Consider the following 24,597-nt stretch of genomic DNA (forward strand, 5'->3'; position numbering starts at 1 on the left):
TGAATCCTGATAAAACGGAGGTACTGCTCGTGGGAGACAAAGGAAGGTTGGGAAATATTGACCTGGTGTTTAATGGGGTAAAACTGCCCCTGAAGGACCAGGTCCGCAGCCTCGGGGTGATTCTTGATTCCGGGCTGACCATGGAGGCTCAGGTTTCATCAGTATGCCGGGCAGCTTGGGGTCAACTACGTCTCATCCGGAGGCTGCAACCCTACCTTCCTGTCCACCAGCTCCCACTCGTAGTACATACGCTGGTCACCTCTCGTTTAGACTATTGCAATGCGCTCTACGTGGGGTTACCCTTGAAAACAGTCCGGAAATTACAACTGGTACAAAATACGGCGGCCCGTTTACTTACGAATAGCCGCCGTTATGATCATATTACCCCAGTGTTATTCAATCTTCACTGGCTTCCAGTTGTATTCCGGGCTCAATTCAAGGTGTTGCTATTAACCTTTAAAGCCCTATACGGTTCCGGCCCAGTATACCTGAAGGAGCACCTCCAACGTCATAAAGTGTGCCGCCCTACAAGATCTGCCACTCAGGGCCTTCTCTCGGTTCCGCCGACTAAAGTGGCTAGGTTGGTGAGGACTCGAGAGAGGGCTTTTTCTGTGGCGGCCCCCACGATTTGGAACTCCCTCCCAGTAGATCTTCGACATGCCCCTTCCCTAGACATATTTCGCCAGGGCCTGAAAACGTGGCTTTTTCATCAGGCCTTTACGATCCTTGAGACTTCCAAGATGAATTAGTTCTGGAACTGTAATACGAACAATCTACTAAATACTGTAATTCTTACTGTACTGTACTGGCTATATTGTTATTGTATTTTATTACGTTTTATTGTACGCCGCCTAGAGTGGCCATTGGCTAGATAGGCGGCCTATAAATTAAAGTTTATTATTATTATTATTATTATTATTATTTCCTTGAAAAGAAGGTCAGAGGAGTCTATTGTGTCTTTATGAAATATGGTTTATTTACACACACATTCACAGCCTGAGCATATGATGGAGGAGTTCAAAGCATAGATCTTGCTTTTCCATCCTGAAGCCATTGTGCAGGGAGCAGGCCTCTCCGTGTGTCTCCAGTTCCCAGCCTTTCTGTCAGACTCAGCTAAAAACACAAGCCTCTCTTTTGCCTCAGGAGATGGGGGGCTCTCCTGAAGAGTTTCCATAACAATAGCACCTCCTCTGCCCATTCACCAGTTAATGGGCACTTAACAGACCCATTAACCCACCTGGTCACTTAAAATGATTCCAGGCACACAGGCCCTGTGACACACATTTCCATAACATTTACATATGCCAACTGACATCTTTAGATCCCCCTGGGAAATTAAGACTATGGGCAATATGCCACCCAGCTGCCCTTTAAGCAAAGATTTTGAAGGAGTGTGTGTGTGTGTTTTCCGAGTGGGGGAAGAGGCAGGCCATTTGGGCCATCCCCTGAGCCTTGGCACCCCCCTCTTGCCTCACCAATGATGGCATCACAAAGAGATGCCAAGCCTCCTCCTTTGGAAGGCTAGGGTCTTCCGTGTTCCAGGACTGCCGCAGTCCACATCCTGGCTGAGAGGAAGTTTCCACGCAGGAAGGGAAGAAGACATGAAGACCTCTTCGCACTCCCCCATGGATTACCTCACGGTGCCCACCTTGCCCTCTGTGCCTCAGATGGAGAAACCGATAGTCAAGGAGGAGCCGATGCTAACCCAGTCCTCAAGCGCTGGAACCCCTATGGCTTCTGTGGCCAGCCAGGTGCCCGGGAGCATCCTCTCCCAGGCCACCCAAGAGCCTTCCACAATCATAGGTGCCACCTCCTTCATGAACAAGGCCAAAGAGCTGAAAAGATATAGCAAGAATAAGATGAAGCAAGGCAACAAAACCTTGTATCCCACACAGAGGGCCAAAGGTGAGGGGGATGAGGTCAATCCCAGGGCTACAGTTAGGTAATTTCAGGTGCCGGACTTAAAATTCTTTTACGGGGGATCCCTCTTTTTTAGACGGCCATGTGCCCTGGAAGCTGGTGGCTCTGACATCAGAGGGGCAGTGAATTTGCACCGGTTTTTAGTCCAAACGTTCAAGGGGCTGTCCAAAAGGCTGAAGCGGATTCACCTCCTCACTGACAACGGAGCCACCGGCCTCCACTGGCCATGCGTATTACTTCATTTCCTTCAAAATAGAATAAGCACTTCCTGCTTATTCTACGAACACAGGAAGCTGCCTTAGACCAAATGAGATCATGGGTCTATCTAGCGCAGTGTTGTTGACAACGACTGGCTGTCCAGGATTTCCGGCAGAGAGTGTCTCTCAGCCCTGCCTGGAGATAATGCCAGGGACTGAACCTGAGACCTTCCGCACGCAAGGCAGGTGCTCTACCATCGAGCTACACCTCTTCACTGAGTGTTGCCCCAGAGTTCTGGTTTGATGGCACCACTGGCTGATTCCTTCTTAGTGGCTCTTGAAAGCCAGTGGAACCAATGACCTAGGGAGGTGGTGGGCTCTCCAACGTTGGAGGCCTTCAAGAGGCAGCTGGACAGCCACCAATTGAGTATGCTTTAATTTGGATTCCTGCACTGAGCAGGGTGTTTATTTATTTATTTATTGCATTTATATACCGCCCCATAGCTGAAGCTCTCTGGGAGGTTTACAACAATTAAAAACAAATACACAAATTTAAAAACACATTTTTAAAAAGCAGTTTAAAAATACATGCTAAAATGCCTGGGAGAAGAGGAAAGTCTTGACCTGGCACCGAAAAGATAACAGTGTTGGCACCAGGCGCACCTCGTCAGAAAGATATTTCCATAATTTGGGGGCCACCACTGAGAAGGCCCTCTCCCTGGTTGCCAGCCTCCCAGCTTCCCTGGGACGAGGCACCTGGAGGAGGGCCTTTGATGTTGAGTGTAGTGTACGGGTGGGTTCGTGTCAGGAGAGGTATTCCATCAGGTATTTTGGTCCCAAGCTGTGTAAAGCTTTATAGGTTAAAACCAGCACCTTGAATTGAGCTCGGAAACATACAGGCAGCCAATGCAAGCGGGCCAGAATTGGTTTTACATATTCAAACCATCTGGTCCCTGTTACCAATCTGGCCGCTGCATTTTGCACAAGCTGCAGTTTCTGAACCGTCTTCAAAGGCAGCCCTACGTAGAGTGCATTGCAGTAATCTAACTTGGAGGTTACCAGAGCATGGACAACTGAACCCAGGTTATCATTACATTATCACACACCTTTTCAATGCTAAGGAATTGCAATGCATATTGGGAGGGGGAAAGTAATAAATTACATATTTTTATGTATAGTTTGTGGACTGAAAACAACAACAGAGAATACCAGTCCTATTCACTGGACTGATTTCCATTCCAAACATGGGATGAATAACTGAACATCGGCCATTTCCATTTCTGTTTCCGTTTCTCCCACATCCAGGCCTGGTGCCAGAAGGTGGCCAGGTCAGGCCCTGGCTGAGGACCCCTGGGCAGAGAAGGGCCTCTGAAGGGACTCTCCTTAGGCTGGGATGGTGGACTTTCCACTCCATGATCTGCTCCAGTGTCGGGTCATGGGACCCAGTGACCTGACGCTGCCATAGATTGCAAAGCAGGAGCTTCCAGGCAACACCCCCTGATACAGGCCTGCCTGTACCACCCACCTCCCATGCCAATGTCAACACATTGTGCTTGCTTCACATGCAACATATCATCAGCATATAAACTGATTAAGTGTTCTTCTTGAGGCACTCTAATTCCAACTATCTTGTTATTCTCCCTAAGTCTACTAGCCAGAAATCCTATCACAAGGGTAAAAAATAAAGGAGACAGTGGGCAACCTTGTTTTGTACCTGCTTGTAAGTCTATAGTTTTGTATTTTATATTTGTGGTGGACAAAGTATAGACGGCTTGCACTGCTGAGATGAATTTAGGGCCTAATTGAATTTTTTCCAGTGCTTTTAATAAGAACTTCCAATTCGCACTATCAGATGCTTTATAAATATCCAGTGCCACTATGGCGAAAGGAGCCCCCTTGAGTCTGCACACTTTTATTATTCTAAGTAGACGGCATGCTGGGTCTGCTATGTACCTACGAGGTATAAATACGGATTGATCTGCATGAATCAATTCGGTAATCACCACTTTCAGTCTATTTGCAAGGACTATTGCAAACATTTTGTAATCAGTGTTTAACAGAGATATTGGACGGTATGAATCTGGAAGAGTTAGGTTTTTACCTGGTTTCAGTAGCAGTACAGTATGCGATGCAGACCATGTTGGGGGACATCCTTGCCCCTGTCATCATTGTGTTATATAATCTAGTCATGTGAGGAATACGAATGGTACCATAGAGTTTATAAAAGCCTTTATTGCTGCCCCTACCTCTTCTTCTGAAATTAAATCTTCAAGCATTACTCTGTCTACCTCTGTTAATGTTGGACGTCTGACCCTGTCCAAGTAATCTTGTATATTCTGCTCCTCTGTGTTTTTGGTTTTTTTTGCTATATAGCTCCTCATAGAATTTAGCTAGTTCCTCTCCTCTTTGTGTATTCTTATTTGTTAGGGCGTTAGATTCCCTTAGTTTTAAAGAGCAGATACGGTTTTCCCTCCTCCTTTCTTTAACTCTCTTAGCTAAATGTTTTGTTCCTTTGCCTTCGTGTTCATCGTATTTTTGTTTGCAATACAGCATGTTTACCATTGTTTTATCTATTTCCGCTAAATTAATTTCTGATAGTTTCTTTTCCATCTCCTGTCTGATATTTTGCGAGACTGTTGCCTTATAACGAGCCACTAAGTCTTGTAGTTCCCTCTCTAATTTCTTTTTTTGCTCTTTATGTGTACATTGAATAAACCCCCACTCGCTTATATACTGCCCCCTGATCACTGCTTTCATTGCTTCTCATCTGGTTCCTTCCCTGATTCCTTCATCCATATTATCTTTAAAATAGTTCTCCAGCCCTTCTTGAATTTTAGTTCTACTTTGAAGAGAGGAGAGAAGTGTTGGGTGCAACTTCCATCTTGAACAGACTTGTTTTTCAGATTTGTCACTCATGATCTCCGCAATTACTGGAGCGTGGTCAGTGACTTGAATTGTTCCTATCTCGATTTGTTGTACTAGTGGAAGTACTTCTGAGACTATAATAGCATCCAACCTAGAAAAAGCTCTATGTGGTCTAGAGTAAAAAGAATAGCTAAAATCTTCTGGACGAGTCTCTGACCATACTTCCCTTAAGCCTGCTTTATGTATCACAGTATAGAAATTTACAGCCTGTTTTAAATTGGGGGTCATTTTTCCCCTTATCATTGAGTTTTTAAAAATCCGTAAAGCACCCTGTCCTTTTGTCAGTTTATTAGGGTTAAACCCCTTAGTCCCACTTCCCAGTTTATCCTCTAGTATTGACATCCAGCTAGCCATCAAATCTTGTTTAAGGGACTGAAAGTGCTTTGAAATTTCCTCCTTAATTGTTCCTTCAGTTATTTCAGGGGTGCCCACCTCTGCCTCTGTTAGCGCACCAATAGAGGTTTTACTCATGCTCATCGCCATTTTGGAGTTAATCGCGTGTCTGTCTTGAGCCGGTCTCACAATCAGTATCCTTCCCGTCGGTTTAAAATATCCTGTAAGGTCCAGGTTTTTATTTCTCTGCTCTCCCTAGAGCATGCCTCACAAGGGGAATTTGTTTGATAAACGAACAAACCATTTATTCTGTGATTAAAGGCATTAATGATATATCGGGCTGGGGAGCTCTCACCCTAGGCCGCCATCTTTCTTGGTGACCAAGCCCCACCCCCCTGGGTGGGCCTATTTAAGTCCCACATCACCTGCATCAGGAGGGAGTATTGAGAAGCATGACGCCACGGGCCCGGGACAGGCTGGTGCCCAAGGGCCCAGCCATGGCTGGTGCCCAAGGGCCCAGCCATGGCTGGTGCCAACCCTGCCCACATCCTTAGCTGTAGGGAACAATCTAATGTGGTCTGAGACATGGGCAAGGGAGATTACTGCCTCCTCCCCCTCCCTAAAATGGCTCTTCCTCTTCGTTCAGGTACAGCAAAGTCCACCCGGCACCGTCACAAGCGAAAGTACCGACACATAACTCTGAAAGAGTTGATGGCTCGCTCCTGGCAAAAGATCCACCCGCATCTTATCAAGTTGAGGAAGATCATCTATGACTTGACCCAGTCATTCTACTTCGACTTCTTCGTCTGCTCAGTGGTTGCCATCAACACCATCTTGCTGGTGGCGCAGACGTTCGCTGTGGTCGAAATCCGGGGAGGCAAGGCCACTGAAGCACCATTATTTCTAGGAAATGATCACCTGGCTGTGTAGATCTTTTCTGAATGCTGGGTAGCTACAAGAGCATGCTCCAGTTTGAGAGGGTCAGGGTTCCTCCCTGTCCAGACTCAGAACCTGGGGCCTTCTCAGAGGAGGAGCAGGGGTTGCAGGACTCCCACCCTTTGTACATCTAGGAGGGCTGCCCTCCAACCAGTATGCTGCCCCAGAGGATGGGAGCAAGCCCTCCTAGGTGCACAGAAAGGTAGGGGCCGTGGCTGGAGGCGCAGGGTTGGCAGCAGTGGGCAAACGGCGTGGACACAAGTGCAGTATTGCCAACAACCTAGTACATCCCCTGCCCTCGCCACCACCCCGCCACACCCCATCCTGGTCTTGGTGAGCAGCAGCACCAATGGAGCTGGGAGGGTGGTCCTGTGGCAGCACCGCACTCCACATGCTATGGTTATGCCTGTGAACTCAAGCCCAAACGGACAAAGCGGCAGTTCTGCATTCAGGACAGAGTGCTGCCTGTTACCATTTTATAGGACTGGGCATGTCGAGGTGTGTACGTGAGGGATGGGGGGGTACTTTTTTTGTTGCTGCCCTGAACCGGGATTCCTTGGGGACAGAGCCCTCTGGCAACTGCAGCTAGAGATGTAAAATTTCTGGAAATTTTGAACCCATGGGGGAAAATCAAATTTTCTATATGCAGTACTTTTTTTTTTAGTGCTCTTTACAGATTGAAAGTCACTTTTTTTTCTTTAGGAACATAAAATGTATCAAGTCTAGCAAGGTTTGCGCCATTACATTGTCATGTTTGGTATATTGAAAGTACAGTTTATGCAGAAAATTACAAATTGAGTTGAATTTGTTAAATGTTTGTTACAAATAGAGCTACATTTGAGTGATCGCTGTCAGTTTCTGCTTCTTTGTATTTGTCATAATATTTTCTCACGGACTTCGAAAAATTGAAGATTTGCCCAGATTGAAATAAGCTCCTATACCCTTTTGTATGTCATAGCACAAACATTTCCAGCTTTTCCAGTTTTTTGGAAAAACAAAACAAAAAAAGGCTTTGGAAAAACAATGGATTTTTTCTCTCTGGCTTTCCCCTGTTTTCCCCCTGGGCCTTCACATCTCTAACTGCAGTACTGAGGAGGAGATGGGTCCACTGTCTGGCCTTTCCCATGTAGACCTGCGGGCATCAGAGACTGCTTCTCTTCTCCTGAGCCCCGAGGAGACCCCTCTGCTGTCATACTCTGATGGCTGATCCACAGACTTCTCAAGGGTTCAAGAGAGCCTTGGGGAGAGATCCATACACCTGGAAACCCCATTATCTTGAAGCAGGTGTTGGCCCTCTTGATGGTTGTTTATAATAATAATAATAATATTCTGCCCTTTCTCCCAGTAGGAGCCCATTACCTACTGGTAATGCCCATGCTTGCTGGGGCTGATGGGAGTTGTAGTTCAGTAACATCTGGTTCCCCACACCTGCCTTGAAGGAACCAACGACTACAGAAGAAGGCACTGGCCAGGAGGCAGCACTCAGGGAGTTCCAGTCCTGCTATAAAGTCCTGCTATAAAAATAAACCAGGTGCTCCAGGACCTTGGTGAGACAGCTTGGATGTTAGGACTCAGCTCAGGAGTAGTATCCATGGTCCTGGACCCACCCTGTGATCTCCTGCCCAGCTGCTGACAGGGACTACTGACCTCCCCTTGTTTAGGCCATCACCGGTCTTCAGTGGCAGGCAGTCCCAGGATCTTGACAGCATTTCCTGTGGAGGAACATGGTTTTCTCACCATCAGTGGTGTGTTCTCTGTCTCTCTCATATTAGAGTGGTTCTTTTCCGCCATGGATCCTGCCTTCCTTTCTGTCTATGTGGTAGAGGCCATCCTCAAGATAACTGCGTTAGGATGCGACTACTTCCGTGATCCTTGGAATGACATTGGTGGGTCTGTTTTTTTGTCTTTTGTTTTGCAGCATGGGCCAGGGGACATGAACAATTGCCGAAACCATGGCATTCCAGGACCAGAGCAGATTGCCTGGTGCAGAACGTTTTAATTTTTTGACACATAAACTGCAAACAAAGTCAGTAACCATTGTTAGGGAAGTGTCATGGCCTGGTATGTTGGAAAAGGTGATTCCTATACCCCCAGGGTGAGACGAGGGGTGTTGCCTGGTATGAAAGTTCTGTTTAGAGTGTGTGTGTAGTGTTGCTTGTTTGTATGTGTTTAGATCTGGCTGATTCTCATGGTGTGTGAGCATCTGAAATGGTTGTTCATTGAAGACGTGAGATTGAATTATGTGAGTGCTTATGTGAGGATCTGAGGTGTGGCAGAATAGCAAGTTTAAGTACACTGGTTTAGAGTGTTTTATTAATGGGAGTGCGTGCTGATCTTGCAAGGTTGGGCTTGGGTGAATTGAATGACAGGTATTTCCAGCTGCAGTTAGACGAAGTTCAACTTAGTACTATAAAGGAGGCTGACATTTTAATTACTTTGCTCTGTTTAATGACATGATTGATGTATAGTGGTTGGGAAGTGAGTTGATTTTCTTTTGTTGAATCATCTATTACGCAATTTTAAAAGGTTAAATTTTTTAAACTTGTTTTTATCAGTAATTTTATTTTCTGATCTCTAGAGGATATTTTGTTCAGTTGTTTACTGTGTATTTTTGTTGTTGATTTTTATGTGTATTGTTTATTTTGATCCTAAAGAAGATGTTCTGTTGTGCTGTTTTCTTTAATAGAATGTAGAGATTTTTTTGGGTTTTTTAAAATTTGCTGTTTACTTAAAGATGTTTTCACTGATGCTGTAAACCGCTCAGCATTTTGTTTAAATATAAGCGGTATAGAAATTGTCCAGAATAAATAATCATAAAAATAGAAATTGACTAAATAAATAATAACCAACAGAACATGCCTTCAGTTTCATATTGTATAAAGAGATTTTCCGCCAGTCCAGTAACATATAGCAAATTAAGTATTGTTATACTAGTGAGAAGCTGTTCAGCCCAAAATATTTTTCCAAAGGTCTGGAGAAAGCGGACTCTAGTCATGTTCTTTCCGTGCTGCATACGAAATGAAGCAGAATCAGTGTTCATGGAAGTTGTCTTTATGTTTTTCCCTCTCTAACTTGCTGGCTTTATCCTCCATTATGGCCACTGGCACTGACCATATCTGTTCACACCAATCCTCCATTGTCATGATGTATAAGGCCACATCCACACCATACATTTATTATACCGCTCTAACAATCATGGCGTCCCCCCAGAGAATTCTGGGAAGTATAGTTTGTTCAGGGTGCTGACAGTTGTAAGGAGAAGCCCTTTATTCCCCTCACAGGGCTACAATTCCCAGAGTTCCCTGAGAAGAAGGTTTGACTGTTAATCCGCTCTGGGAATTGCAGTTCTTGGGGGGGATTTCACATTGTACAGTACTGTTGTGTTGCCTTCTAGGGTTTGCTGTGTTATCTAGTGCAGACAAGCCCCGCCATTCCATAAATCCCAACCAGCCTAGGGAGGGAGTTTGGATTGCTCTCTTAATTGGAAAATATATTACATGAATGCAACTTGCTTGCCTGCCATCCTTTCCTGGGAGGGAGGGAGTCCTAGTGAACTAGGTGTGTCTGAGTAGACATGCACAGGATTTTGCTGTTAATGTCACCATCAACAAATTATTCCCATGTGCAGGAAAGGAGGCAGTCATTTCATAAGCTTGTTTGAAACTGAGTAACATATTTTTCCCAATAATCAGCCTACACTCTTCAGATGTGAGTCATGCTTTTGACTTATTATATTGTTGCATGCACCCCAATCTCCAAGCGGTGAGAGGGTTGGTTTCCTTGGAATGAAGGTCACTGGAGACAGTGGTGTCTTCAGGATATAGGGTTTTATTTATGCATATATATACAACCTGAGCATAAGATGGAAGGGCTTCCCCATTAGGTTTCTAGGGAGACTCCCCAAAGCCAGGGCTTGGGGTTCAGCACACAGAGCAGTCAAACCTGTCTCTTTTCAGCTCCCCAGCTTCAGATAAGACTAAAAACACACAGGCTACCTCTTGGCTCTAGGATGAGAGGGGAAGCTACCCTCATCTTGGAAGAGCACCTTCAGTCCTTTGTTCTTATGGCAACACATCTGCTCTTGACCAAGCATTCAGACATGTCGATCGGGTGCTCAACAGACCCATTAACTTCACAAAGAAACTGGCTTGACCAATTCTGCCGGTTCCTTCTGCTACAGATCCCAACCTTTACAGCTACAGAATCACAAGCTTGGAGGGTACCCAAAGACATCATCCATACCAACCAGCCAAACCTATAACAATATGTTACGTATTGTGTATTCTGCATGTTTTTGTATTAACTGATATTAAATAAACATTCTATTTAAAAGGGGGGTGTTTAAGAAGAATATGTTCTTCGGTACTCTGCACGTGCTTAAGGGATGCTCTGTAGCCCCACCAGTTCAGTGAACAGGCTGCAGCCCTGTATCTTCTGGGTCTGCCTTCATTGCTGTGTTTACTCTTCTTCCCCTTGCCAGATTTCTTCATTATGATCATGACGGTGCTGGATTTTGTGCTCCCCCTGTTTATCTCCTCCAGGCAGGGCAACCGGGGCAATACGGTTACGCTCTTCCGGGTCCTCAAAATCTGCAAGGCCATCCGCGCCATCCGCGCCATCCGTTTTCTGCTCACCCTCCGGTTAGTGCCCAAATTCCAAACTGTGGTGACTTGGGGGTGGGGTAAGAAGAGAGGTGGGAATGAAAAAGTCATAGAGGGCCTCCAGAGTGTCAGTATTTTCCAGGAGAGCTTCAGCGCATACTAGGAACTTCCACACCAGATATTTAAAGCACTGTTCTACCAGTTTAACAGTCATGGCTTTCCCCAAAGGATCCTGGGAACTGTAGTTTGCTAAGGGTGCTTGGAACTGTAGGTCTATGAGGGGTCTCCTAACTAGGACTGGCACCAGGCATGATAGGGCCCTTGGGCAGCAGCCTGCCCCGGGCCCCAGCATCTGCCTGCATGTCCCACCTACCTTTCCCTTGAAGTGAATGCTGACTGCGCTGTGCGTGCATGCCTGCCATCAACCAAGATGGCGGCAGGGGCATCAGCCACTCAGGGAAGCCTCAGCTGCCATCTTGGTTGATGGCAGGCATGGGCCTGCAGCGCAGCCAGCCTTTACTTCAAGGGAAAGGTCGCTGGGGCATGCAGGTGGGCGTCATGGGCCTGTGCGGTAGTAGGGGGGTGCCTGGGAGCTCCCTCTCTGTGAACCAGGCAGGGTCAGGAGCTGACACTGCCAGAGACAGAGCTTGGAAAAGTTACTTTTTTTGAACTACAACTACAGCATGTGCTGGCTGGGGCTGATGGGAGTTGTAGTTCAAAAAAGTAACTTTTCCAAGCTCTGGCCAGAGATCATGGAAGGGAGTGCTACCCACTCACCCAAAGGAGGGGCCCTTCGGGGGCCTTTGGCCAGGGCCTGACCTGGCTGCCCTCTGGTGCTAGCCCTGGTCCTAACAACTCTCAGCACCCTTGACCAACTATGGTTCCAAGGATTCTCTGGTGGAAGCCAGGGCTGTGAAAATGATATAAGAGTGCTTTAAATGTATGGTGTGGATGTGACCTATGTTTGGGCAATTAAAGTGGATGCAAGGGGTCTGTTGCCCTAGCATGCTGTTCTTCAACGTTGGGTCCCCAGATGTTGCGGGACTATGACTCTCATCATCTCTGACCATTGGCTAAGCTGGCAGTGGAGTTGTGTTCCAACAATATCTGGGGACCCAACGTTGAAGAACAATGCCCTAGCACAACAAATCTACTTAAAAAAAAAAGAATCTGACATTTTATGGTTTGGAAAGTGATAGTGTGGGATGAAGGAATTATTAATGGAAAGACACATAAAGACCCCGCAAGCAAAATCAGGATCAATTCCGGATGAATGCTCGTCATCATAGAACCTCCTCACAAACACCTTGAAACAAATGCTCAGTTAAGATGGGATGCAGGGCACTTCCAGCCTGCTGCTCTTTTTGCGTGGGATTTTAATGACGTATTCTGGCAAATTCAGGTTGCACAATTATTGTTGACTGGGAGGCCTTGCACATCAAACCCACCTCCCCAAAAGACTGGATTTTTTGCCATAAGGAAAGTGACAAGGAAATGTACTGGATGGTGTGGGCTAACACTTGCTTGATGCAATCTCACCTCCCCACAAACAAGCCAAGGTAGGTGTTCATTAAACAGCCAACATAGTCTAATCTCCCTGCAAAGAAATCGGGACGAATGCTCAATAAACAGGTCATCTGGGAGCGCCCACTGCCTACATTCTGTGTAAGCTTCGTGCAAGCAAATCAGGATGCATGCTCGATTAATGGGTCATCTGGAGGAACCCATAGGAACTGCCCAGCTTCTGGAACGATGGAGGTGGAGGTAGCTAGTGGCTCCATGTAAGTGGCGCAGTGGAATCCGCTCTAGGTTTTAATCTGAACTTTCGATGAGCTGTCCAAGGTGCTGAAAGCTGGACCAGATTCCAATGCCGCACTGACACAGAGCCACCAACTGCCAATGGATGGGAGGAGAGTTGAGAGTAAGGATGGGGAGAGAAATTTGATTCAATTCACATTTAAAGCTGCATCCATCAAATCCGCACTTTCTGAAACATTAGGACACAGCCAATGCGCAATGCAGTTCTCCAACCAGTGTTTAGAAAAGTGCATGCATCAGGGGAAAGGGTGCCTGAAAATGAATATATTTTCTGAAAATACATTGTAAGAGGAGAAATGAATTGCATTGCTAGACTTGTAGGGCTGGAAGGGAGCCTAGAGGTCAGCTAGTCCAACCCCCCTGCTCAAGGCAGGATCTTGCAACTGTAGCACCAGCTTCCATCGTAGCATCCGGTCACACTAAGTTCCACAGGTTAATGTACATTAATGACATGCATACTAAAATGTGTTTGTTAGGAGGAATTTGCCCTTAAATGTTGAAGAATTTTCATGAGGATTTATTTTTTAAAAATTGCAAATTGCTGCAGAAATGTGGAGAAACTGAATTTAAGGTTGGAAAAAATGAGATAATGGAAACCAACAGACCTTTACATCCTTAGTTGATAAGGACTGACCTGAGACCCCCAACTGAACTCTCTGCTTTTGTTTCTCTGTTTTTCCATGCAGCGTGATGGAGAACCTTCAAGAAGTCACAAGCACTTTTATGCTTTCCTGCCAGTCCATTGGTGCCATCATTCTCCTCATGTTCTCTTTCCTCTGTATCCTCCCAGGAAAGGGTGCGATGAGGAGGGAAGCAGGGCTGACCAAAGCCATGTATTTATTTGCTGCATTGCTAGACTCGTAGGGCTGGAAGGGAACCTAGAGGTCAGCTAGTCCAACCCCCCTGCTCAAGGCAGGATCTTGCAACTGTAGCACCAGCTTCCATCGTAGCATCCGGCCACAATAAGTTCCACAGGTTAATATGCACCCTCAAGAGAGCTAAAGGGATTGTGCGCTCTCTCCCTCAAGACAGCTAAAGGGATTGTGCTCTGTCTCTCTTTCTCTCTCTCTCTCTCCCTCTCCCCCATCCCATCTCACATTTCCAAGACTGCCATTTTGTTCCTTAGCTCCACCTTCCACCTCTCAGTCATGTCTTCTGTGGTGTTGCGTGACATGTTCCACGATGCCGACGAGAAGCACTTTGGAGATCTCTTCAACACCATCTTCACCCTTTTCCAGCTTTTCACTTTGGATGACTGGTCCCTCATCTACCTGACTTGTTACGATGCAGGTGCCAGGAGAGGATGGCGGTAGTGGAAATATCCTACCCCGACCCTTTCTCCACCGGGGGGGGGGGAGACTTCAGGCTTGCAGGATCTATTAAAGTAGGGAAGGGTCACAGCTCAGTGACAGAGCACTTGCTTTGCATGTCAACAGACCCAGGTTCAACTTACAAACTTAAAGACACTGAGATTTTCAGAAAATCCCACTCCTAGACCAGAGGTTCCTACACTTCCCCCCACCCCCGGACCACTCAAAAATGGCTGAGGGTTTTGGTGGACCATGGAATGATTTTTCTGCCTGTTGCAATGCAAAGCGGCTAGCTGCATGCATGGTTTTTCATCACGTTCTTGCTTTTTTATGTCTTGTATTGTCTTTCATTGTATCACAATTGGCATTTTATCGAGTGCAATCAAACAAAACGTGAGAAATAAGAGAAGCTATGCAAAATACCATTAAAAATCAGTATGAATATTTAATGCAGACATGCCGTGGACCACCTGAGCGAACCACCGTTTGGGAACCTGGCCCTAGGCAGCATTATAACTGCAATCCACCCACCCACCCCACGTTCCCTTTTGCAGGTGCCTGGTACATCATCATCTTTCTTATCATCTACATCCTTGTGGAATACTTCTTGCTTCTCAAGTAAGCATGGGCCATGTGATCCAGCACATACGAACATAAGGAGAGCTTTGCTGCTGGGTCAGGCCAGTGGCCCATCTAGTCCAGCATCCCGTTCTCACAGTGGCCAACCAGGTGCCCATGGGAAGCAGGACCCGAGGGCAACAGCAACTCTCCCCTCCTGAGGTTTCCAGCAATTCAGAAGCACATCGCCTCTTGACAGCAGAGGCTGAGCATAGCTACCATGGCTAGTAGCTATTGATAGCCTAATCCTCCATGAATATATCTAATGGTGTTGTGGTTAGAATGTCAGACTATGGCCTGGGAGGCCAGGGTTCAAATCCCCGCTCAGCCGTGAAGCTCACTGGGTGGCCTTGGGACAGTCACAGACTCTCAACCCTCACAGGGTTGTTGTGACAATAATATAAACAGAGGGAAAGCCTTGTTTGTATGCCCAAATATAGAAGAGCTTTTACAGCTGCCAGCTTTAATGTACTTCCGTCCGCCCTCCTGGAGGGAAGATATAGAAGGGTACCTTATCGCGAGCGGGTCTGTCCATGTGGAATGGAGGAAGAGGAGACTGTAGGTCACGTTTTATTCTACTGTACCTTTTATAGGGATCTCCGCCACTCTTTTATTACCCCAATTTTACAAAGCACCCCAGACTTACCTAGTGAGCTTTACTTAACACACTTATTGGCAGACAGGAGCCCACAGGTTACAGTAAGAGCGGCTAGCTTCCGTGCTGCCGCTGTCGCATGTCGGAAAACAATTATAAATGATCTTACATAGGAAATTTGATACTGATTTTAATTTTGTACTTTTTACTCATTTATGGTTTTATGTATTCTATATCATCTTGTTTAACCATGCTTTTTTATGTACTGATCTTTGATCGAAATAAATTCTAACTAGCCTTCTTTGTATGCCACCTTGCGTTTCATGGAGGAAAGGTGGGACATAAATATAATAAATGAATAAATAATCCTCTTTTAAAGCCATCCAAGTTGCTGCGCATCACTGCCACCAGTGATTCTTCCTCAGATTTATTAGAGATGACCTTGGCTTTAATGGCATGTCAAGAGATGGTTTATTTATTCGTTACATTTGCATCATGCCTTTCCTCCAAGGAGCTCAAAGCAGCACCACACACTGTTCACCCCCAACCTGCATTTTATCTGTGCACAGCAACCCTGTGAGGTAGTTTAGGCTCAGAGAGAGAGGGAGGGAGAAACTGGCCCAAGGTTTTAATTTGTTTTTATAGATGCAATTGTTTTAACTCCTGTTATGTATGCAATTGTTTCTTATACATTTTTACTGTATTGGGAACTCGCTTTGAGATGCTTCATAGGAAATGATCAATTCATAAACGAAATAACAATAAATGTTGTTGCTTGCACCCCAATCTCCAAGTGGCAAGAGACTCCAGGGGTTCCATTGCTTAACCAGGGTTCAGTTCCCTTGAAATGAAGGTCACTGGAGGTGGTGATGTCTTTAGGATATATGGTTTTATTTACAGAAATATACAACCTCAGCATAAGATAGAATGGCTCACAACATGAACACACCCACAGATCTTGCTTCCCCATTAGGTTTCCAGGGGAGTCCTCAGAGCCATAGCTTTGTAATCAGCCCAGAGCAAGCCAAGCTCTGTCTCTTTCCAGCTCCCATGTCCAGCTCACAGCAGCCGAAGCTAGTTCCTGGGCGATTGTTCTCCTACCTATAGGATGATGTGGCCACCAGCCAGGTGAGGGGGAAAGACCTTACCCTCCCCTTCTGGAAGCATCAGCAGCTACATGTTTCTATGGCGACATGACCAACCCTTTGGGCATGTAGATGGATGCCTAACAGACTTGGTCAGGCCCAGTTAGTTAAAAAAGAGACTGTTTTGACCACGTCAGCAGTTCTTTCCACTACATACTCCCATTTTACAGATACAAAAACACAGGCTTGAAGGGGACCCACAGGCATCATCCAAACCAACCCCCCAATCCAACATCACCATTACTACTACTACTACTAATAATAATAAACAATGCTGCTGCATCCTCTGTCTTTTTGTCTTGCAGCTTGGTGATTGCGGTCCTGGTCGATAATTTCCAGATGGCTCTGCTTAAGCGCCAAGAGCTCAAGAGGCAGAAGGTCAGCAGGGGTTCTTTCCATGGGGGGAGGGAGCAGGCACTGGGAGTGTTGAAAAGTGGAGGCAGCAAGGGAGAGATGCTGCTTATGTTGCCAGAACCACTCCCGGGTGTGACTCCTTTAAGTGCTGATGAGCAGGAGGACTCAACGTCCAACACTTGCCCATCGCTGAACAACATCTTTGTGTTCCTCCCCTTCTCCAATTGACAGAAGTGGATCGAACTGAAGGACAGCGGTGTAGAAGAGGATGCCACTGGCAAGCTAACAGGTGATAGTAGCATTTGGGGAGGATGGCAGCAGATTTTAATTTGAGGCGCGACTCTGGCCTAGATCCTTTAATGCAGGGGAGAGACTTCAGGCCTGAATGTGGCCCTTCAAGCCTGTCTATCTGGCCCTTGGGACTCTCCCCAGACCACACCCCCTCTCCTCCTCAGCCACTCCCCTCACTGCCCCGTTCACATGCTCCTCGAGTGTTTTTGCCTGGCTGAGAGGTGTCCCCGAGGTCTGATTAGGTCTCTTGGTTGCCCGGATGGATAGATAGCAGGGCCGGTCCCAAAGGGTGGCCAGGTTGGGCCCTGGCCAAGGGCCCCTGAAGCCACAGGGCCTCTCAATAGGGTGGGGAAGGAGTAGCGCTCCTTTTCCACGATCCGTGGCAGAGTAGCTGCCGTGGATTGCAGGGAGAGAACTTTTTCTGCCTGCCCGTTCACTGGCTCCACCTACCCATCGCACCTGCCTTTTGCAGCTGTGTGGGCTGCGTGCGCAGGACTGCCATTAACCAAGATGGTGACTGAGGGTTCCCTAAGGGGCTGAAGCCTCCGCCACCATCTTGGCTGATGGCAGCGATGCAAGCACGTAGCAACCCGTGCAGCCACAAAAGACAGGAGAGATGGAGACAGTGAATGGGCGGGCAGAAGAAGCTCCCTCCCTGCGAGAGTCAGGTAGGCGCACGTGTGTGTGTGTGTGTGTGTGTGCATGTGTGCACTGAGGAAAGCTGGTGCCCAAGGGCCCGGCCTGTCTGGCGCCGGCCCTGAGGGGCATGTAAGGTGAGCCTACAGTACAGAGGTCACATTTGCATTCGTTGCTCTACCTCCTTTTGCTTGTGGCACTGCCCACCACTGGCAAGTGGCCCTCACAGGGTTGACGGGAAGGGATTGCGGCCCTTGGGCTGAAAAACTCCCCCTGCCCTTTCTTGAATCTGCCAGGGCTTGCCACTCTTGCAACAATAAAGGAGAAACTGCCTCTGTGGCTCAGCCTTTCTCTCACCACCGAGTAAATGAGCCTGTCCCCACAATCCTGGACCTAGGAACACTGGGCTTGCAGGCTAGAAAGTGCGGTTTCCTGGCTTACTAACTGTTCTTCTGACCAGTTTTGGCAGGGCCGAACTTTATGGGACAACCAACGCATCTCTGCATTGCAAAATGCAGTAACAGCCACTGCAGGGGGAACCCTGAAAATGATTGCCATTGCAGCAGCCAGGGGTGGGAGGGAGTTTCACTCTTTCCTCCCTGGCTGTGGTCTAGGCAAAAATGGCACCTTTGAAGCTGCTATTTGCATTGGGAGGAAGTCGCCCCTCCCATCCGCACCATCCGTCTAGGGTGACGTTTGCAACTGCAGGAATGGTTTCTTAAAAGGAATAAATGGCAAGTGTGAAACCTTCCTCGGTTTGGATCGGGACCCTGGCTTGGATGGGAGGGGGGCTCAAATCCTTTGCCCCTCACTCCGTTGTGGCCCTGATCCACACTGGAGGCCTTGCTGCACCGGCTGGTTGCCTTGCTGCACCTGCTGTTTGCCTTGCAAGAAAAACTTCCATTGGCATGAATGGGAGCTTTTATTCCCAGGCAAACTGCAGGTGCAACAAGGACCCCCAATGCTGATCAGGACTGCAACAAGGGGAGGGAAGAGTTAAAGTCCTCCTACCAACCACATTAGTAAATGCAAAGTCAGGAGGAGGGAGAAAGACTGAACCTTAACCGTGGATCCAAACGCTTCATGCTGGCAAGTCTCCTTCTGTGCTTCTCCTTACAACAGAAAAGCCCAATGTGAAAGACGAACAGGATGAGGAATTCTTCCGGCGGATGGTCATGGAAAAATATGGCAGCCTCGAGTTGATTGACAGGTGAGGAGGCGCAGCAGCCATCTGATGAAAACGTTGTAGCATTGTGCTTGTAGCATTGTTTTACCCCACTCTTCAGCTGGAAGGGAAAAAATAATAAGATAGGCTTACAATCTAAACGTCATGGCACAAAAGGAAAAGGGTCAGGAGGAGGAAAAGGGCAAACTCGCGCACTCGTTCTTTGTTACAAAGGTCTCAGAACAACCAGCTGGAATGGAAAGCAGTTCAAGGAAAGCAGGAGCCAAAAGTTGCTGGAATCTCCGTGGAGCCGATGGAGCTGCTCTGCTTTCCTTCTGTCCCTCTGCACTACAGCCTGACGGAATGGCTGCAGCTGGGTGACTGGTGAGAGGGAGCCACGGGCAGCGGATCCCTCAGCGGAGCTGACAGAGGGGCCCTGCTTTCCTCCTCTCCCTCTGCTCTGTTGCCTGCAAGCCCGACAGCTCCCAGAATCCTTTGCATGAAGCCATGATAATTGAAAGAGGCGTCATAGCGCTTTAAAGGTACGGTGTGGATTATTGAGGTTTAGCATATATAGCAGCAGAGTGCAGAAATAAATAGTCTGATAAGATGAGTGACTGAAAGAATAAAGAAAACAAGGTTTATTACTGCTGGGAAATAAAGTCATTCTGTGTATACAGGTATACATGCGGCCCTTATAGAATCGCAAGGCTAGCACTCACACACGCTATCGATCTAACTAACAAAATGAAGGAGGAAGGAAGTAAACCCTGAGAAAAGCAAGTTACATATCAACAAGTGGCTTACTAAAGAAGGAATCTGTGAGGAAATCTGTGCCTTTCTGTCTATTCTGTCCTTCTCCCACGCCCAGTTCATGTTATTATTTGTCACATGCATTGGTGCTTTACTCCCAACGTATGGCCCCTTGAGTTCCAAGCCGTTTAGCCCCCCACCCAAGCATTTTTCTTCTCTGTTCCAGAGAGTGGCAGCTTTTCTATTCCTACTTTCGACTGATGACAGCAATTGAGACAAACCAGCAGCAATTCCTGTCTCAGACGTCTACCACCGACAAGATCTTGGACACTTTCTTTGAGGTAGGAGAGCCCTCGGAGAGGAATCCCCTGCAAGGCCTTTTCTTGGTCAGGCCTGCCTAGTCCAGTGAAGAGAGGCTCCCTCCTTTCCTGAAAGGAGACCTCATCAGAGCTCAGCGAGGTCAGGCTGGAGAGAAAGATATCCTTTCCCAAAGGCAGGCCCTCCAGATGTCGCTGGACTTGAACTCCTACCAACCACAGCCAGCAGGACCAATGCATTGAGGATGATGGGAGTTAGCTTGACAACATCTAAAGGGCAACCACTTCCCAACTCCTGCCCTAGGAGCATCGACCAAGGGCTGCCAACCTTTTTGGGCCAGTGGGCACATTTGGAATTTTGAGAAAGTGCTGTGGGTGCCAGTCATAAAATGACTGCCACAGGGGCGTGGCATAACACAAACTGGCTGCCACATTTAAAAGAGCAGGAAAACAGACAGGATCACAATATGGTGGTAGATGGCCCCCATCAATGGGCAGGGGGGGGCAAGAGAAGGCATCTGCATCAGCCGCCACCACACTCGCTCACAGAGAGAAGCTCTTTGCACCTCTCAGTTCAGAACAGAAAGGAGGGTTGGTGTCCAATTTTAGCATCCAGTGAAATGCCAGCATTTGTAAGGGTGTGTGTGTGTGTGTGTGTGTGTGTGTGTGTGTGTGTGTGTGTGTGTGTGTGTGTGTTCAGTGTAGGAGAGGTCGAGGCAGTGCAGACAGGAACTGAGCAGGAAAAGCAAACAATTGCTTATGCATTGTAGTAGAGAATAGGAATAAATGGACAGTTCTCCCAATGGAGGGCTGTAGAATGCCTCAAGGATCAGCACTGTGTTTTTTCACCTGTTCATAAATGATCTGGGATTAGGGGTGAGCAGTGAGGTGGCCATCTTTGTTGAAGATACAAAATTGTTCAGTGTTGTTAAAAGAAAAAGGGATTGTGAAGAGCTCCAAAAAGGACCGCTCCAAATGAAGTGAGTGGGCAGTAAAAAGGCAAATGCACCTCAGTGTAAACAAGTTCAAGGTTCTAGTTTTGGTGTACAAAGCCCTATCTTACCCCTTATACACCCAGTCGATCACTGCACTCTGCAGGTGAGGGGCTCCTGCAGATACCATCTCATCAGGAGGTCCGTTCCGCACAACATAGGAAATGGACCTTTAGTGTTGTGGCACCTCCCCTGTGGAATTCCCTCCCCTTAAATATTAGACAGGCGCCATCTCTGTTATCTTTTTGGCGTCTATTGAAGACTTTCCTCTTTCAACATGCCTTTTAAGTTGAGACCTATCCCAGTCTGTGTCTGAATTGGAATAGCTTTTTAATATGTTTTTTTTTTAAACAATATGTTTTTTAACCCCTTTTTTAAAGATGTTTTAAAAGCTTTTAAAAATGTTTTTAAAGTTGTGTTGTTTTGGTGTATTTTAGGGGTCTTTTTTATGATGTTTTGATGTGTTTTTAGCGTTTCTGTTTGCCGCCCTGGGCTTCTGCTGGGAGGAAGGGTGGGATATAAATCAAATAATAAATAAATAAATAAACAAATAAGTGGTTATGCATATTGGAGCAAAAAACTTCATTTCACATATACACTCATGGGGTCTGAACTGGTGGTGACTGACCAGGAGCAAGACCTTGGGGTCGTGGTGGATAGCTTGACGAAAATGTCGACCCAGTGTGTGGCTGCTGTGAAAAGGGCAAATTCCATGCTAGGGATTATTAGGAAATTTATTGAAAATAAAACTGTGCCAATATCATAATGCCGTTATCTATGGTGTGGTTGCATTTGGTTGGAAGACGCCTGGTGCGTGAATTTGTTTTATGTGGGGAGATCAGCGCATGACACAATCTTGACAGAAAAAGGCTTTGATCCGATGGCATGGGATACCGTGATGATTGGAAGTCTTTTATCTGCTGCAGCCTTCATCCGCTTTCACCCGCCTTCACAGCCGTTGTCACACACATTGTTATCCTCTGCCTGTTCTGCTGTTGAGGACATTCTTGGGTCGTTCTTTGTCTGGTTCCTCTCCCTTGACCTTACCGCCATGGGTGACCCTGCTGGGAGCACATGACTCCCGACGGCATCGCTCACAGTGTTCATTGGAACACGCAAGCCCACTCACCACTGCAAGGTGACGATCCTCTGGTCACCTCACCTCAAAAAGGTTATTGTAGAGTTTGGAAAAGGTTCAGAAAATGGTAACCAAAATGTTCAAGGGAATGGAGCGACTCCTCTATGAGGAAACATTGCAGCATTGGGGGTTTTTAAGTTTAGAGAAAAAGCTAGTAAAAGGTGGAATGATAGAAGTGTGTAGAATTATAAATTTTATAATTTGGTATGGAAATTGTGGATTTTCACAGTTGGTATGGTATGTAGATAGTGGATAGCAGACAGAAAAGAGTTTTTCTCCCTCTCTCATAATACTAGAACTTGTGGACATCCAGCGAAGCTGAATGTTGGAAGATTCAGGACAGACAAAAGGAAGTCCTTCTTTACTCAGCGCATAGTTAAACTAATAAATTTGCTCCCACAAGAGGCAGTGATGGCCACAAAGTTGGACAGCTTTCAAAGAGGATTAGACAAATTCATGGAGGAGAAGGCTATTGATGGCTGCTAGCTGCAATAGCAATGCTGTGCCCACTTGCGATTCCCAGCAAGTGGTACTCTTGTTTGTGGGCTTCCCATGGCCATCTAGTTGGCCACTGTGAGAACAAGATGCTGGACTAGATGGGCCACTGGCCTCATCCATCAGGCTATTCTTATGTTCTTATTGTGGATTTTTGAGGGGATATTTTCTGAAACCTTTTATGAGCGCCACAGGAAGTTCTGGCAGACACATTGGTGCCTGTGGTGTCTATTCCTGAGATAGACATTGTCCTGTGAGGTCACACCAGAATTTCAGCTACCCCAGCATTGTCTCCAGCGATGGCTAGTGAGCTAGTGGGAAGTTCACTAGCAGGGTTGAGAGAACCTTAGAAGAGCCTTACTGGACCAAAGGTGGGTCTGTCTTGTCTATCTTCCTGTTGCAGCAGTGGCTAGCCCAATGCTTCAGAGAAGCTTCCAAGCAGACCATTTGTGTGTGATGTTCCTCCTATAGTGTCGGTCTCCCAGTAATTGGTATTCTTTTAAAACCATCCAAGTTGGTGACGCTTACTACATCTAACAGTGAATGACTCATTAGATGTAGGTTGTAGACCCAGGAGCCCCAAGTTCAAGTCCCTGCCCTGCTCTGGAGCTCCCTGGATGACTTTGAACCAGTCAATTTGTATTGACTTAACTTCCCAGTCAGGGCTGCTGTGAGAATAAAATGGTGGGGGAAGATGGCCACGTATGACAATAATTTTTGTGTGCATAGGGGGAGGGAAAGTAAAACACTGAAATGGGGTGGAGACAGGCTAGTTTCTGAGAAAACAATTGAGAAATATTAATGCCTGTATATTTTGCTTTACATCTCAGGTTCCACAAATGCTAGAAACATAGGTTTGTTTTTTTAATGAAAGCTAGGAATCTGTGGATTATGGTTCATCGTGGAGGGGGAACCTCCCTTCTTGCTCCTCCCTGTTGATGTCCATGTACATATGCTTCCTTGAGGATTTTTTTTTTTAAATTACATTTATATCTCGTTTTTCTACCAAGGAGCTCAGGGAGTACATGGTTCTTCCTACCCCATGTTTACTTTCACATCAATCCTGTGAGGTAGGCTAGGCTGAGAGACAGTCACTGGACCACGGTCACCCAGTGGGCCTCATGGCTGAGCAGAGATTTAGACTCTGGTCACCCAGGCCCTTGTCCACATGTGGGGAACCTTTGGCCCTCCAGATGCTACTGAACTACAACTCCCATCATCCCTGGCCACTGGCATGCTTGCTAGGGCTGATGGGAGTAGTAATCCAGCAACATCTGGAAGGCCAAAGGTTCCCTTCTGTTGCCCTAGTCCAACACTCTAACCACTGTACCACACTGGAGTGGGATAAAACTGTAACAGATAATCATAGGAGCTGATTCTCTGTTTTTTAAATCCCATCTTACAGACAGCTGAAGATGATTACCCTATCAAATGAAGAACAGAAAGATGTTTCGTAGTGCTTGCAGGCTGGACTTCATCTGCTCCCAGCGGCTGGTAGTTAGGGTCATTGTGTCTTGACATTGTTATTAATTGCCCACTTGTCTGTAAATATTATGTTGTCTGTAAATATTATGTTGTGTTTATTAAATGACTTTTCATCTCTGTGCGGAACAGAATTATCCTTGCTGGGTTGACATGAGTAAGCTCCGAATATTTTGAATGCTTAGGTTTGTCCCTTATAGGATCACATAGGAACTCCTAGTCAAGTGGGGAGGCCTCTCCAGCCCCTTTCTGATGAACTTTCACCAGCGGACAACACATTTTTATTCAGATAGGCTTTAGCTTCAAAAGCTGACTGTTATATCCACTGTTGTAATTTGGTTACAACTTGTCTTTACTAATATTTTACATACTCGTTTTTGTTGTTTTGTATTTTACTTTATTTTACTGTCAGCTCCCTTGAGCACTGTTTGATGAAAAAGGTGGGATATAAATTTAACATGCAAGTAAATGAATGAGCAAATGTTATGTTAGTAAATGTGCAATATCCAAGAGGCACGGCTTTACAACATTTGTATTGAAAATGGCTCATCACACGCAGGGATGGGATCTGTTGGC

General features: G+C 46.5%; 1 protein-coding gene across 1 annotated transcript; it reads left to right on the forward strand.

Annotated features, from left to right (window-relative positions):
- Positions 1-1,601: 1,601 nt before the first annotated feature.
- CATSPER1 (cation channel sperm associated 1) lies at positions 1,602-24,054 on the forward strand. The gene is made up of 12 exons (XM_061606717.1): positions 1,602-1,905; positions 6,022-6,252; positions 8,084-8,197; positions 10,792-10,951; positions 13,417-13,508; positions 13,877-14,020; positions 14,595-14,658; positions 16,704-16,776; positions 16,987-17,041; positions 18,802-18,889; positions 19,824-19,938; positions 23,945-24,054. Exons 1-12 carry the CDS (start codon positions 1,602-1,604, stop codon positions 23,972-23,974), a joined length of 1,470 nt encoding a protein of 489 aa, XP_061462701.1. The 3' UTR covers positions 23,975-24,054.
- The last annotated feature ends 543 nt before the right edge of the window (positions 24,055-24,597 follow it).

This window comes from Rhineura floridana, chromosome 22, assembly GCF_030035675.1.
Source record: "Rhineura floridana isolate rRhiFlo1 chromosome 22, rRhiFlo1.hap2, whole genome shotgun sequence".
In the NCBI taxonomy this organism is placed as follows: domain Eukaryota; kingdom Metazoa; phylum Chordata; class Lepidosauria; order Squamata; family Rhineuridae; genus Rhineura; species Rhineura floridana.